Source organism: Gasterosteus aculeatus, chromosome 7, assembly GCF_964276395.1.
Source record: "Gasterosteus aculeatus chromosome 7, fGasAcu3.hap1.1, whole genome shotgun sequence".
Lineage (NCBI taxonomy): Eukaryota > Metazoa > Chordata > Actinopteri > Perciformes > Gasterosteidae > Gasterosteus > Gasterosteus aculeatus.
The window spans coordinates 25,565,895-25,580,674 of NC_135694.1; the positions used below are offsets into that span (position 1 = coordinate 25,565,895).

Here is a 14,780-nt window from a genome sequence, read left to right on the forward strand (position 1 = left end):
ACCAAGACAAATTTCCCTATGGGACAATAAACTATATCATATCTTTTCATATCTTGTCATACTCAGCACAGCATAAACCTCTAAATAAAAAACTATTGTTGAATGCTATACTAACCCTTATCAGGAAAGAAGGTACTATTTGGGTTTTTCTGGGGCAGATTACTGGAAGGAAATGAAAGATAGTGATCAATAATTTAGAAAAAAATCGTACTGCTCCATGCACTGTAATATGAGCTGTTTTTTTAATTCCTTTGAACCGTTTCACAGTTCCCAAATGATCAAAGGCACATATTTTCTCAGAAATGAGTTCTATCTGAAAATACCTAGTCATTAATGTAAAAATGTATTTCAGCTCAGGGGAAAACCTGATCGCAATCACAAAATGAATATTATTTCACAGTTATAATAACCGCAGCGCGCAATCTCGTACCTGACTTATCCATCATGAATTTCTAATGAGGAATCCCAATGCGCGTGGAGCACACACGGGAGGCAGGTCGCCGTCCGCCCCTTTCAAAGGACTTCTGCTGAAATCCCCCCCGAGCATGCACCGTTACGGCCGAGTCCTCACCACCACCAAGTGCAGCCCCCGGCCCTTTGCTACATGTCGGCCTCCCTCTCCTCGGCCTTTACCGTCCGTCTCTCTCACTATCCATTAAAGCAGAAAAGCCCCCCCCCACCACCCCCTCCTTTATCCCCAAAAAGGCCTTCAAAATGAACCTATACTGCAATCAATGAGATTCACCAAAACCTCATAAGCTTACTGAGCAACTGTTACGCTGTACTTTGAAGCTCTGCGGCTTCTTTTGCTTCTCAAACCTGTTTTTCAAATTAAGCATTTAGTGATTTGTGAAAAACAGAAGCAGGAGTCTCCTTAATGTACTCTTTGCTGAAGCACTGACTAACAGTAAAAACATCATCCATGCTACTGTGAACCGGACCCTTTATCTTATTGGTTTGAATCATCAAACAGAGTATCTTGTGAATGCAATAAAATATCTATTTTCTTGAATTTATCAATTCATTTACATTTATTATGACCGTAAGGAAGTTTGTTAAGGAAGAGACTAGACCCATTTATAACATGATTTGCACATTTCAAAGGCTTTCCCGCTGTGACGGAAACCTCGATATCCCAGAAAGAAGGAGACGGGACTTCTGTTCCACGCCATTTCATTTGAAAGCCACAAATCCATGAAGCCCATAAAAGTCATATGTCATTTTTATTTGCTTTTCTATTTTCAACTTGCCTAGTGTTATTTTGACCTACTGCATCTCTCTGTCTTCACCTATTTTTTTTCCTGTCAACCTCTACCTGGATAGGCAACACGTATCGAGGACGAGTCCTTTCCGCTGCGGCCTACGTTGAATCCCAGCCGGGGCTGCATGTCATCCACTTTTCTCTCTGCCTTTCCTGTTTCGGTTCAAGCTATCGCTATCGCATAAAAAGCAGAAATGCCAAAAAATATCTTTAAAAAAAAGACATAATACACATAAATAAATGACAACTTGGGTCTCTACAAAGCAATGAAATGTGATTTTATGAAGCTTGGTTCGTGAAACCAACAGAGGCAACGTCAACACTGTCTGAACCCTTTTCGGGCCGAGCAGTAATGAGGTGTCAAAGTAGCCAATCCGTCAGGGTGCAAGGACTTGGCAGATGTTGAAAAAAACATCTTCTCAGCCGGCTTTGCATGCAGGGAGCAGTCTTTGCATTTACCAGCAACAGTCCAACGCTGGCGAGGTCGGTTTCACGCTTTTTAAACTGGAAATTCAGTTCAAATGAGACAGTGTCGAAAACATCCAGGGGATGATAATTTTGTGCTGAGCTGGTCTGGTGACTGATAAGTGCAGCAACACTTTCAAAGTAAGTCCCAGCTTCTTTTTTTAAGACAATTTTAGGCTATTGGTGTCCATAATAAACTTGCTTAGCTTTCCTCATTTGAAGGCTACACTGTGGTCACAATTAAATGAATATGAGTTCAAATCAACGTTTGGACTGGATTGGAATGGAAGATTATCAATGATGCGTGCAACGTCCCCTTTGATTCATTCAAATTATTTCATGTGTTGCACATTTGAATAACAATCCAAACCATCACGAGCGCGGCCGCAAGCTGCGCAAAATAATGAGAGGAATGATAAAGAGAGATTTTCTTTAACATTGTACATTTCTATTTCGCTTTTTTTTAAGAATAGGATTAATATGCATTTGAGATTTTATGAAGCGTTCTTAGTGATTTTAAATAAGTGACTGTGCTTTGACAACAGGTGGGATTTTAATTATTACACCACACACAGATTTTTGACCGATCTCTTTTGGTTTTCATCTCGGCACATCTGTCCTGCGGCTACACGCTGAAAAGGCTGATTTCCCTGTAGGAAAGAAACAGTTGCTGGCAGCTGCTGATGAGTCAATTGGTTTCGCTGAAAGACACACGTGTATAACATCATAAAATCAGCTCCGAAAAAATGCTGCGCCAAGTCAGAATAAATGCACATTCAAACAGCACTATAATTAAAAAATAGACCCTGGGAGGTTTATTTGCGTTAATTTAGTTTTCATTTAATTAAATAAAAAGCAGTACTTGATCACAATAACGTTTGTGACCACAAATATCTGAATTGTACTAAACTGAGGAAATACCGGATACCCTGGACCCTATTGCTCATAAATGTTGCTTTCTGATTTGCTCAGGCATTACGTGGCCAACGGGAGGAAGTGATCTAAGCGTTATCTTGTGTTTGCAGAGTGAGTGGACTAGTTTCCACTGCTCCAGTCAGCTACCCACTTCACATTGTCCTGGTTTCCAGGTGATGTAAGGATGTTGTGTTGTTGTTGTTGTGTTTTTAACAATGTTTTTCTAAGCATAAGAAAAGTAAGTAAATAAGATAATGCTTCATTGGGTCAATATTCACCGAGTAATATATCAAATAGCACAACTGAAACGACCGTAGGGGCTATTAGGGTTATTTCGGCCTTGTTCACATATAATTTGTGTGGCTGCAGGATTACATTGTAATGGATAATTGTCTTATTGGTAAATATGAAAGAAGCTTAAATTTAAACATAACTAATCTCTTTATGTTTTTCAGTATTTTCCTGATTTCTGGACTGGTGAAAAAAAAGTGGACAAATATTCATAGGATTGCTTTAAATCCCATGAATAACATCAATATACATCGGGGTTTCTTTTTTTTGTTAAATCCCTCACAGCAATGTAATTTCAAGTGTCGAGTTTATTTGTTTTGAAACTCATAGCCCCAAACCCTGCATCCAATACTTACGACGTGCAGCTGAAGATAGTCTCCGAGCCCATGGGTGCTCTCCACTCGCACCAAGATGGCATCCTTCTGCTGAGTGCTGAAGCCCACGGCTAAGCGGTCCGCTCTGGTGCTCGGTCGCTCGTTGGGCGCCCAGGTGAATGTGATAAGAGCCCCACCTTTCCCGAAGATGTACGTGGTTCCAGCTGGAGAAAGAAAAGATCCAAAATCCTAGTTATTTTTTTGTACATTTGTAAGTGTCATTCCCGGTATGAGATGAGGTTCAGATTCCTCCTCTCACCACAGTCAGCACAGCAGCACTGCAAATTCGTTTTGGCACAACAGGCTGAGAGAAAGCAGGAAGGAAGATTGATTAAGAAGATCTGCTTTAGTCTTGAATCTCAGTTAAACAGCGTAATTTACAAAGTGTGGTGAAGATGTTTTATCGTATGATGTGCACTAATTTGTGCAGATACACACAGATGCATCATGCAACATCCACATATAATGTTCTCCAATTCACTTTGATCTACAATCTTTGTATTAATCATTGATTAATGAGGCAGCATTTATTTAAACCCAAACAAAATCCATCTATTTGATTACACAGCGTTTAAGAAAAGCCATTTGCTTTTTTGTCATTTGCACAAAATTATTTGATTTATTAATATATATCTATTTTGATCAGAATTTGATCAAGTCTAGTCGCTTTAGACCACCGAAGATCTTTCAGTACCCGTAGCACACAGTCCCGTGAAACCATAGAAACGCTAAATGAGTCAACAGCTGTGAATTATATTGAAACATTGATTTTCCATCATACGTCCCCAGATTGCCTGCTAGCTTATTTATTAGTTGTTTGGCTCCAGAAGTAAAAAAACAAAAGGTTTGTTGTCAAGCTTGGTTGGATCAGTGGAAAGCTCAATATAAACGATTTGCTTTATTTTCTAGTTTTTGACGGTAACCAATTTGTTTCAGAAACTGTTCTTTGGCTTCCCTTTGTATTCAGTTATTTAATCAGTTATTGTGTCTCTCTCCGGTCATCTTTTTCTCTGTATTTATCTGCTTCTTGTTATAATCCAAGTCAGCATAACCTACCTAGATGCTGAGTAAAAAAAGGCTTTATTTGTCTAAGTAGCATCTGAAAAATTAGAACTCATCCTTGGTTTAAATCCTTGTTTATAATTCAAGGACCATAATTTGAAGTGCACACATGCTTCGTAAATAGCAATAAATAGTACCGACGTGGACGTCTGATATAACTAGTAGGCTAGACTTTTGTAATGGCTAGACTATTTTAATGGTCTCCTTGCAGGTCTCCCAAAAAAAACTGTCAGGCAGCTCCAGCTTGTTCAGAACGCTGCTGCTAGAGTTCTAACAAAGACCAAAAAATGTGAGCACATTACACCAATTCTTAAATCCTTACATTGGCCCCCAGTATGTCAGAGAATTAATTTCAAAATCCTACTGCTCACATATAAATCACTACATGGTTTAGGGCCAAAGTATATCACTGATATGCTTCCACTACATTAGCCTTCAAGATCACTAAGATCTTCTGACACCAATCTGTTAGTGATTCCCAGAGTAAATACAAATCATGGGAAAGCATCATTTAGTTACTACGCAACAAACAGCTGGAATAAACTTCCTGAAGATTTAAGACTTGCCCCAACTCTGACCACGTTTAAAACAAGACTGAAAACTTTTATGTTCAGCTTTGCCTTCTGCTAAATTTGACCTACATTGCACTTTTAACCTCTGCCTTTAATTAAACAATTTAAATAAGATTTTAATTTATAATTTTATTTGCTGTTTTTAATTGTCTTTTAATTCCTGCATTTTATTTCACTTTATTGTATGAAATGTTATGATGTGAAGCCTTATGTATAAAAAGCGCTATACAAATAAAATTGCCTTGCCTTGCCTTGCCTCTGATGAATGTGGGCCGCAGTGCTTGGTGACCTAATTCTGATTGGATTGTGTTCTTGTTCAATAAATCGATCTGTGGTCCAGGTACATTTTACAATCTCGCCATGGGAAAGGATTTTCTGTAACACTGCGCTGCATCACAAAAACCTTTGACAAATGATGCATGTTGGTGTTAATGCTTCATTCACAAGTCTTGTTGTAACTGCAGAGAATGTTGAAATCCACCCATTCTAAATTCCTTCTCTGAACAGCTTGTGAATTAGACACCCTTTCATGATGTGAACTGTCAACTCGGATTTCACATTAAATATGAATTACCAAATTCTTTCATTTGTTAAGGAGCATAAAAATCTAAGCTATGTGTTATACAATTGATACCAACGTTCTTTTCGAGTTGTTTAAATAGAGCGACTCTACTGCACTCAGATGAAAACATTACCTTAAACAATTACCTTTAATAGTACACCTCAAATGTAGTTTATTCTGGGTTTGTTTTAAAACCTGTACCCTAACCTTTTATTTTTTATTTTTTTTTAATTTAATCTCTTAAGTGAAGCCAAGAAAAACACTTCACATCAATTAACGGCGTACAAAGAATTGAGCACTGAGTATAATGGGCACTCAGCACAGAGGTTTCTTAATTAGAGGATCTAACTGATGACTTCTTCACGTTGAACACTCACTCCAAAGATTGACCGACTTTGACTTTAATTAAAAGGGCGGCATTTGTTTCAAAACAATTATTTCTCACTTATCAGTTATCTTAATTAATATCTGGTATTTGAAGTCAAATGTGAGTCGGGGACATAAGTTACATCAAGCAGTTTAATAACTGCTTTTGATTGATTTTCTTCTTTCAGTAAATGTTAGATGCATCCGGCCTCTTAATCTGCCCTCATGTCGCCTCAGTTAAATCATTTTCTTTTTGTTTGAGAGAGTCTAGACAAACAATATAATAAAACCATCCTACGGGAATATTACTTTAGCTGATAACCCATGTACCCGTGTACTGTATAGCACTTCCCAATTAACTCTCACATACAATAAAAATAATACTTTAAGTCCTAAAGACTATAATATTGCATTTAATTATTTCCTTCAACCCAATTCACAGATGTCCACCCGTGTTAGTAGATGTGGAAGCAAACCAAAAGGGCAAATAATGATGTGGTCAATCACGCTTTTCTGAGAACCAATTTCACTTCAGGTCTCATTTCAAATTTCACTTTAATTTAGCCTTGAACACCAATTTACAAAATATACTAAGGAGACTCAAATCTTGTGGACTTTTTGTACCCAATTTTGGTCGCAGACGGCCCGGTCTTGATCATTACACACACCCATCCTGCACCGCAGTGAGTAAAAACTCAACTATTAGAGAACCGGATCATTTTGATTAACGCTTACGAGCAGCTTAGCTCCATGTGTTCTGCAAAGAACAGAACACATGGATTCATAACATGTGAAGAGTTGTCAAAAGTAGATAGCAAATTTACATTTACATGTTTATGTAAACAAATAAGACAAAATTCCAGGTATGAGTGAAATGAAAAGACATCTCACAGGGAAATAATCTATTCTATAGGATTCGCCATGTGATACTGCGTGAACATCATCCGAGATGGATGCTGGCGACGGAAAACATTCCCATTGCTGCAACCTGCAAACATCATCAAGGCCAGAAGTCTAAAAATGAAAGTCTCTGGCAGACGGTCTATCTATCTTTAAAAGTTAGACATTTTCTACATGAGAAAAAAAGTGATTTCTTCCAATTTAAAGAAAAAGGGATTCCCTCGTCAAGGAAACACTCCGTGTCAGAACGATAATGAACATGGGAGCGGTGGTGTTTTGTGCAGTGCTGTGGCAATATGATCAAAGATAGAATCACAGGGTGAATCAGAGGAGACCGTCATCCTTGTATTCGGCATCACGAGTTATGGATTATTAATGCACCTGCAGGAAGCGTACGTCCATGGACAGCAGTGACTCCTGCATTAGTCGTGACGTCAAAACATTTCATCACTTTCTGCCTCTCTCTTCTCTCTCCCGCTATCTTGTCTCTTTTCTCTGTGCCAGACCTGCATCAAATAAAGCAGGCAGTAAATCGCTCTTGTTAAGATTGTAGCATAAACATCACACTTCTCTCCTTTGAGCGGTCCTACTCTCTCTCTGATATCTCGCCTATCTCACGGGAGTACCCTCTACTTCTCAACGCATCTCTGCTTGTATAATAGGGCCCCTTTGGAGTTTTCCAATTAACACATCATTATTAGTGGAGAATTCTGATAATTAATTATACTGTTTGCGTTGTTATTCTCTTGGTGACTCCCATGTCATTAATCAATATTATATAGGTGGTGCAATTGCAAGCTGAAGGGAAAAAGGTAATTATTTGCATATTTAAAGCCATTTGTTTGTTTAGTGTCCATAAAATCATGCGTCATATTGAGAATCTGCTTTTTAAAGGCATGGTGATACTGAAGCCCAAAGCTTATAATAAAGCCTCCATGGTTGGCTGTCGTGTCACAAAGGATCCCTACACAACAAATGATACAGTATGGGTTCTTTGTGTGTGCCAAGGTGCACGCTACCCACTCAAACATCTCGTCCTTTCCATTGTGCTGCTAGCCAGCTGAAAAGAACACGCTAGAGACGCTGCAACATGCTAACAGAACCGCTAATAACAACGTAGATGTGAATGGTGTTCACACAAAACATGACGTTTTGGTCCCAGAGAAGGGAGTATTAGCTCTCATAATATTATTAATCATTACTTTGAAAGGCCGAAAAATAATCACAACTCACTCAAATGGCAACTGGTATAAGCTGTAACATTATAAACACAAAGCAGTGGAGCAGTTTGCTACTCCTACACCTGTACAGGGGTTAAAGATTTGTTACGTGGGGTGGCTCTGTAAATATATATATATATATATAGGCATTTAAATACATTTACATATACAAATATATATATGTAAATTAACCTATGGTTGTAATTGGAAAAGGTTTTTCAACACAAATTTGCATAAACCTCTAAATAGTGAGCAGTTTTGCAGGATTGTCGAGTTATGGAGGAATGTTTGTAGTCTGACTCGTGGCAGCTGAGGCGCATTTATTCCATGGTCTATTAAATTCAGCTCAGTTAAATGATGGAAATGAATGATTGAGTCTAAAGCCTTACGGTCTTCAAGTTAAAATGTGATTTTTGTGTCACAGAGGTGACATCACTTTGTACAGCGAATACAGAGTGTAGAAAATCAATTGGACCAATTAAAAGGCAGCCTGAAAATCGTGTGAATCCTACATAAATCGCAGATGCAGATGCAGATGCAGATGCAGATGCAGCTGGCTCATGCCGACTTCTACTGCATTTGGCCCGAGGTGCTGGCTCTGCTTCGAACAGCAAGATGTATCCATAGTGTCAGTTCTCAAATTGAACGTCTGCAGCTCAGAGCGCATCAAACGACCCTCTTCTTCAATAATAATGTTACGCTTTTCTCCCACTCAACCTTTAGATGGCGAAATTTAACTCCAATTCAATACTGAAATATTGCCATCACTTAAATGCACCCAGATAGCTTTTATGACAAAAAACTCCCTGCAGAGTTTCGGATTGAAGACTTTTATTCAACTATTAAAAAAAACGCTGAGCTCGAGGCAATACAGCAAATTTTCTTTTGTTTGGATTCAACTGCACTGACTGTGTTACGCTGGCTGTGTGGGGAAAAGCTATCCGGCGGTGGCGTGGTCCCAAACCAGCTTAAATGTCAGACCAAGGATCAAAAAATTGAGAGACTTTTAATTAAATTGTCAGCGTATATGATGCATTACGCTACAGTGGCTCATTTTGTAATTTTTTGTTGTTGGTGTGGCTCAGAACATGTTAGAAAACCCTGGAGCATTGACATTACATTAAAAACTACTTAGTTTCGGGAGTTTATGCACAAATTAAAATAGAGTAATTTTATGTCATTGATATCAGATAAACATTTTCTACCCCCTATAGCCAAATTTGAGCTGTATAAACGGCAACACCAAATATTTTACACTTCAAAGTCTGTTTATAAGTCTTGGGAAGTACTAACACAACACAGATGTAAAAACAATTTGAATAATCCAGAGGGAGCTGTGCTAAATTTGATGAACACAATGTCCGTTAGGGCTGAAAACATTGAAATGGAGGAAAAGATTTTTTTCAGCAGGTACAGTCATCGCTGATGGAGCACTTATGTTGTCCTGTTTGTAGGCCATTTATTAACTCTCCTCTTGGCTCTCTTCTGTACTTCTGTTCTTAGAGACGACTAGATTTTCAGCACAGGATTTCACAACATGGAAACTTTACAATAAAATAGGAGGTTGTAATCTTAGTCGAATGTTCTTTGGTACAGCTCAACTTCATAAAAGCATTTAGTGAAATGAATGCAATTTTACATAAAAATAAAATTACTATGCACTGAAGCTTTGCTACATTTCCATAAAATGAGGACCAATTAGATTACTGTCTTCCCTCACAATATGGGGCCAGTGTATTTTTATTAAGATGTGAGACATGGAAGCTGCAGCTTACACTTAAATACAATAAGACAGCAGGGCCATGTTCTCTATAATTTACATACTGAAAAAAAGATGAGTTGAAAACACGATTCTTTAGGTTTTAGGTTTGAGTTTGGCCTCCGGTGCTGTTAGAGGCTGAAAGCTAAGCAAAGAAAGGAGTTGCCCCTCACTCTCATGTGCGATTTCTCTCTCTCTCTGTAAAACTCAGACCTGAGATCTGATTGGTAAAGCCACACCACAGGGGTTCCTGGGCTCTGCGCTGAGAGACGATAACAGAATTCTTTCTTTCCGGACCGACTCTCGTCGGTGAGAGGTCAAAACGACTTGTATCTGCAGTGATTTTCTTTTGTTCCGGGTTGGCATTGTTGAATGGTAGGATTAAGGATTCAGGCTCTCCAGCTTTCAGCTCTTAGGCCTCTTCAACCCCCCCCCCCCCCGCCCCTCCACCCTCCACCCCCCCCCACACGCTTTCTGGACCAAACCCTCGTCGGGGAGACCCGGTATCTCACTGCTCCCGAGAGGCCCGGCTCCCCCAGTCCTCACTGCCGGCCTACGCGGCTCAACGAGTCACAAAGAAAGCTCACTGTACCCTCTTGATCTGGCTTGCGTGTTTAATTCTGTGGTATATATATATATATATATATATATATATATATATAATAAAAAGAAGTATTGTTGGAAGTTAATCTTTTCTGTTATACAGTTTGATGGCAGAAAGCATATTTCAGTGTTGGAACTCAAACCTTCAATTTCTTGCTCTTAACTATTGAATAGCAATTATGAGACTGGATTTATTTATTTGTCCCTTTTTAGGGTGGTGGCCTGTTACTTATTTATTTAGTAAATTATTTTAGTAATTATTTATAATTCAATGATTTAGTTTCACACTGGCTATTAACCAGACATGCCCGTACAGATCCCAAAGCAGACCAGTATCAATGCCCTTATGTACTGGTGTCCATGTATTCTCCATGCAATACACCTCAGGTCCGTCATTATTGTTAATTTGAATATTAAATAACGTGTCACAATTTCACTAGTAATGATAACTTCTTTTTAGTTCAATATGACATTGTGGACAACATCTTTAAGTGATTTCTTTCCACTGTCTTCTTATTTTTTTTTTTTGATGCTTCTGTAGTTTTACAAAAACATGATTTCTTACTGAAATATTTGAACAATGTGGCAATGGTACTTTTACTCCAGTAAAGGAGAAGCCCTTGCATTTATTTTGTGTTTCGCTACATCTTTGATCCATTAAAGGAAACGTTTCCTTCTCTCCAGCTAACACTCTCCTGTCTGTTCTGCTTTGCTGGAGATCTAGAGCAGAACGGTGGTGACCTTGCTTCCAGATCTCTGCTCTTACGCTCCCTCCTTTGCCTTGTCAACCTATTTTACCCAAGACGTGTTGGCAAAACACTCAAAATGACAAGTTCCTTCAACACACACAGATGCTGTTACAGAACAGTAGAGAAGGCGAGGATGATATTCTACCGACTATAACATTCACAGGCAGCTTTTGAACACGCATGCACGCCGTGGGAGATCGTTTCTGTTCAGGGTATTTGTATCACTAGTGTGCGCGCATGTACGGTTGTTCTTGAATGTGGAAGTTATGTGTGTCTATGAAGCCCTGCCTCACTATCTTAATGTAATATGTGACCGAGAGCGAAACGGGAAGCCTCTCTCCGAAAGACCTTTCGGTGACCCTGTCCGTTTAGCTTTTCCTTCCTGCAGCTCAGAAGAACACAGTGAGACGCACTTACATGCACCGATTTAAGGACCACATCCTTTTTGTTGAATAAATATCAAATCAAAGAAAGAACGAAAACAACATTTCATCATTGGAGGAGGACAACTTATTCATTTCCTCCACTTGACACGTTTCTCTGGAAGTATTAACTGTGATTTGTCTTCCGTCAGCCAGACGGTAGTAACACCAACACGGGGGCCCTGGAGGACGGAGCGCTGCAGAGTTCAGTGTGTTCAACATGCGGGTGTGATGAAAGGTCAGCTGTGCAGCAGTCTTTCCTGCATTACATCTGAGAGTATACACAAGGTCTGAGGGTCATACTATCGTCTGGCTCTCTTGAAGTGAAGTGCTTGTTGGGGTTAGTTAAGGGAAAAAAAACACTGCTTTGAAGCAACATTGCATTTAAGAAGCACAGAATCCTAAAAAAAATGATAACAAGAAAATGATCTGAGAAAGACAGAAAGCACGCGAGTTACATGACATGTTTCAAGGTGGGAGTTAGCCTCCCCTGATATTAGAAAGACTTCACTTTTAATATTCAAATGAAGTCATTTATATATCTGGTTCAATCTTGTATAGTACTTTGTTTGGCAAAGGGAAACTCATTCCTTATTCATAACAACCCAGATACAATGCCCGAACTGTGTAGACTAAACTCAACTGAAAGAAATGCTGCATTCTTCCGTGGTTGACCTCCGATGAAGAGCAGAAAGTGCAGCATGATTTATTTTTGATATCAAAATATTTTTCAGCTACATTGGATATTTCAAATGCTGCAATGCAAACTGGGTAATTTATCTGAATTTTCACAAATCTCCAGTAGCTTGTCTGGTTTTAACAATAGTCCAAACCCAAAGAGCATATGATTCCAATAGATATACAGTAGAATGGATATAATTAGCTTTAGTGGTTTGCATTTTGGCTAATTCAGCAATTCATAAACAATCAAAATTGTTGCTGATGAATTTCCGTTAAAAATCTATTAATGGATGAATCATTGCAGCTCTAACAACTTGACATTCATATACATCTTGATGTATATATGTTTTTATGCACTCAGTTTATTTTGTGCTCATGATTTCAACCAGTTTGTCTGTGTAAAATTTCCTGCTATAGTATAATGATAGATGCCATAAACTGTTTAGGTTGGGTATTGCAGGGTAGGTGTCCTATAAATAAACACAGCCCAGCGGCCTCTAGAAGACTTTGGCTAGCTTCACACACACACACACACACACACACACACACACACACACACACACACACACACACACACACACACACACACACACACACACACACACACACACTCAAGAACACCATTTGATTTTTTATCTAAATGTTTTATAGCTTTATACCATGCATTCTATGCACTGAGTTATGGCACAGTGGACATGATTAGTACTGTCTGGACCAGTTATGTTGCAGTAAATTGAATTTCTTGCTCTGAAGCAGCTACTTCAGAACTACAGTACAAAATCTACAATAGAGGTAATTGAAAATGTATCAGTGAGTTCTTTGAAGTGTTTTCTCTATAGGCCGGTTGGATCACAGGCTGTGCTGTGCCTGTAAAAGCCTGGTCCACAATGATACGGCTGTAATAGCTCCGATGTAATTCATTACATTTTCAGTCCTTTTGCAACTGAAAAAAACTGCAGCGATGAAGAAGACACTACAAATCCATTGGGCCTCTTTTTAGGAGACAGAAAAGTGATTCAGGGAAGAAATTTCAAAGTGCAAAATATAAGGGAGCAATGAATTTGGTGTCAGCTCTTTGAAGGAGCCAATTCAAGTAGCGTGACTGTTGTAGATTATTGAGAATTTTACGATTACGTATTTTCATAATTGTATAATTCATATCCCTCTGTGGTAATCGTACATCTGCCTCGATAAAAACAGCTTATCAAGGCAGATTCTATATGAAGGTGGAAAAATCGTTATCGCTATAAATCCTGTGATCATTGTTGCATAAGTAAAAGCAGCCAGGGAAACGCAAAGAGATCATCTCCATTTCATTGCTCTCCTTGACTGTGTAAATATTTGATCGCTTTATGCCTGGTGTGACGTGACAATAATCACAGTGTACTGTAGCGATCACCTTTGACACAAAACCATCTCCCTAACAGGGAGTGCATTACGCCGCATAATAAACAGGACGGTCAGAAAGGGCTTGCAATAATAAACTAATCATGCTGTGGATGTGTTTTTGCCAGCATAGCGAATACAGCTCCACGGATGCTGTAACCTCTGGAAAAGCAACACAGTAACAGGGCAACCTCGACCGATTGCAATGACTAGATAACAGGGTTTAATGATGCACACGGGCTGCAGCAGATTGGGAGTCAGCGAAGGATCCATTATCCCACTTTATGTCACCAACGGTGGCACAGATACACAGCTAACCCCAAAAGGTTGCATACATCACATAACGAAAGGCATGCTCAAATCCAACTCTTAGGTCTTGGATACATCAGTGAGGCGGCAAACAGAAAGTTGAGACTGTTGGAGGGAAAAAGGTCTTACCGTGGCCCCCTCGGGTAAGAAAAGGCATCCTGTTGATGGCAATGGGAACGGTGCCATGCTTATTGTGAAAATGGTGGACGTGGTGCGTGGTGCTGAGACTAGAAGACACGCGCGCTGTTCCAGTCTGGATGGGGAGAAGAGTTAGCAGGGCCAACCAGAAGGCTAGTCTCGAGCAATAACTTAGGCCCATACCGAGGCTACTGCATGACCAGCTGCTCCACTGTCCGAGCACAGGGGCGGCCGCAAAGAGTCTACCCATGTGTACCAGGTCCTGGTGAGCCCAGGGCGGACTGCCCGGCCAAGCTTTGGTCTCTCGCGGTTCAACTTGTAGACCACAGGGCATGTCAGGGACGGTCTGGGCCCATTTCTTACATGATCCCTCAGTTTGGTCAACGGAGGAGGAAAAACTTAAAAGATAAGCCCCCAAAAATGGTTCGCTAGAAAGAAGTCAAAATCCGTTTAATGTTCTTGTGGTAGAAAATGAAAAGCAAGCCACCAGCTATTTTTGGTTAACATTTTGCCATGACGGGATGTTTACCGCACACACCAGTCATTCAAAACCACCCCAACGCACACGCTTCAAAAAGTGAGCCGGAGTGTATCCAAAGAAAAGATAGACATCCCCCCCAAAAAATAGAGATGAATCCAACCTGTGATTTAAAAAAGCATTTTGCTCAACCACGATATTTAGGCGTAAAAATCGGCAGGACGGCGCTTCATGTGACAAGAATTCCGATAAGAGTCTCCATCGCCC

The 14,780-nt window shown here is 39.6% G+C and overlaps 1 protein-coding gene across 12 annotated transcripts in view; it reads right to left on the minus strand.

The window, feature by feature from the left end:
- The window catches only part of LOC120821566 (neurexin-2), a 90,521-nt gene that overhangs the window by 12,291 nt on the left and 63,450 nt on the right, over positions 1–14,780 (minus strand). For all 12 annotated transcript variants that reach the window (XM_078106711.1, XM_040180260.2, XM_078106712.1 and 9 more), the window contains one exon: positions 3,289–3,470. In XM_078106711.1, the coding sequence (XP_077962837.1) occupies positions 3,289–3,470 (182 nt within the window). The remainder of the gene's footprint in view (positions 1–3,288; positions 3,471–14,780) is intronic.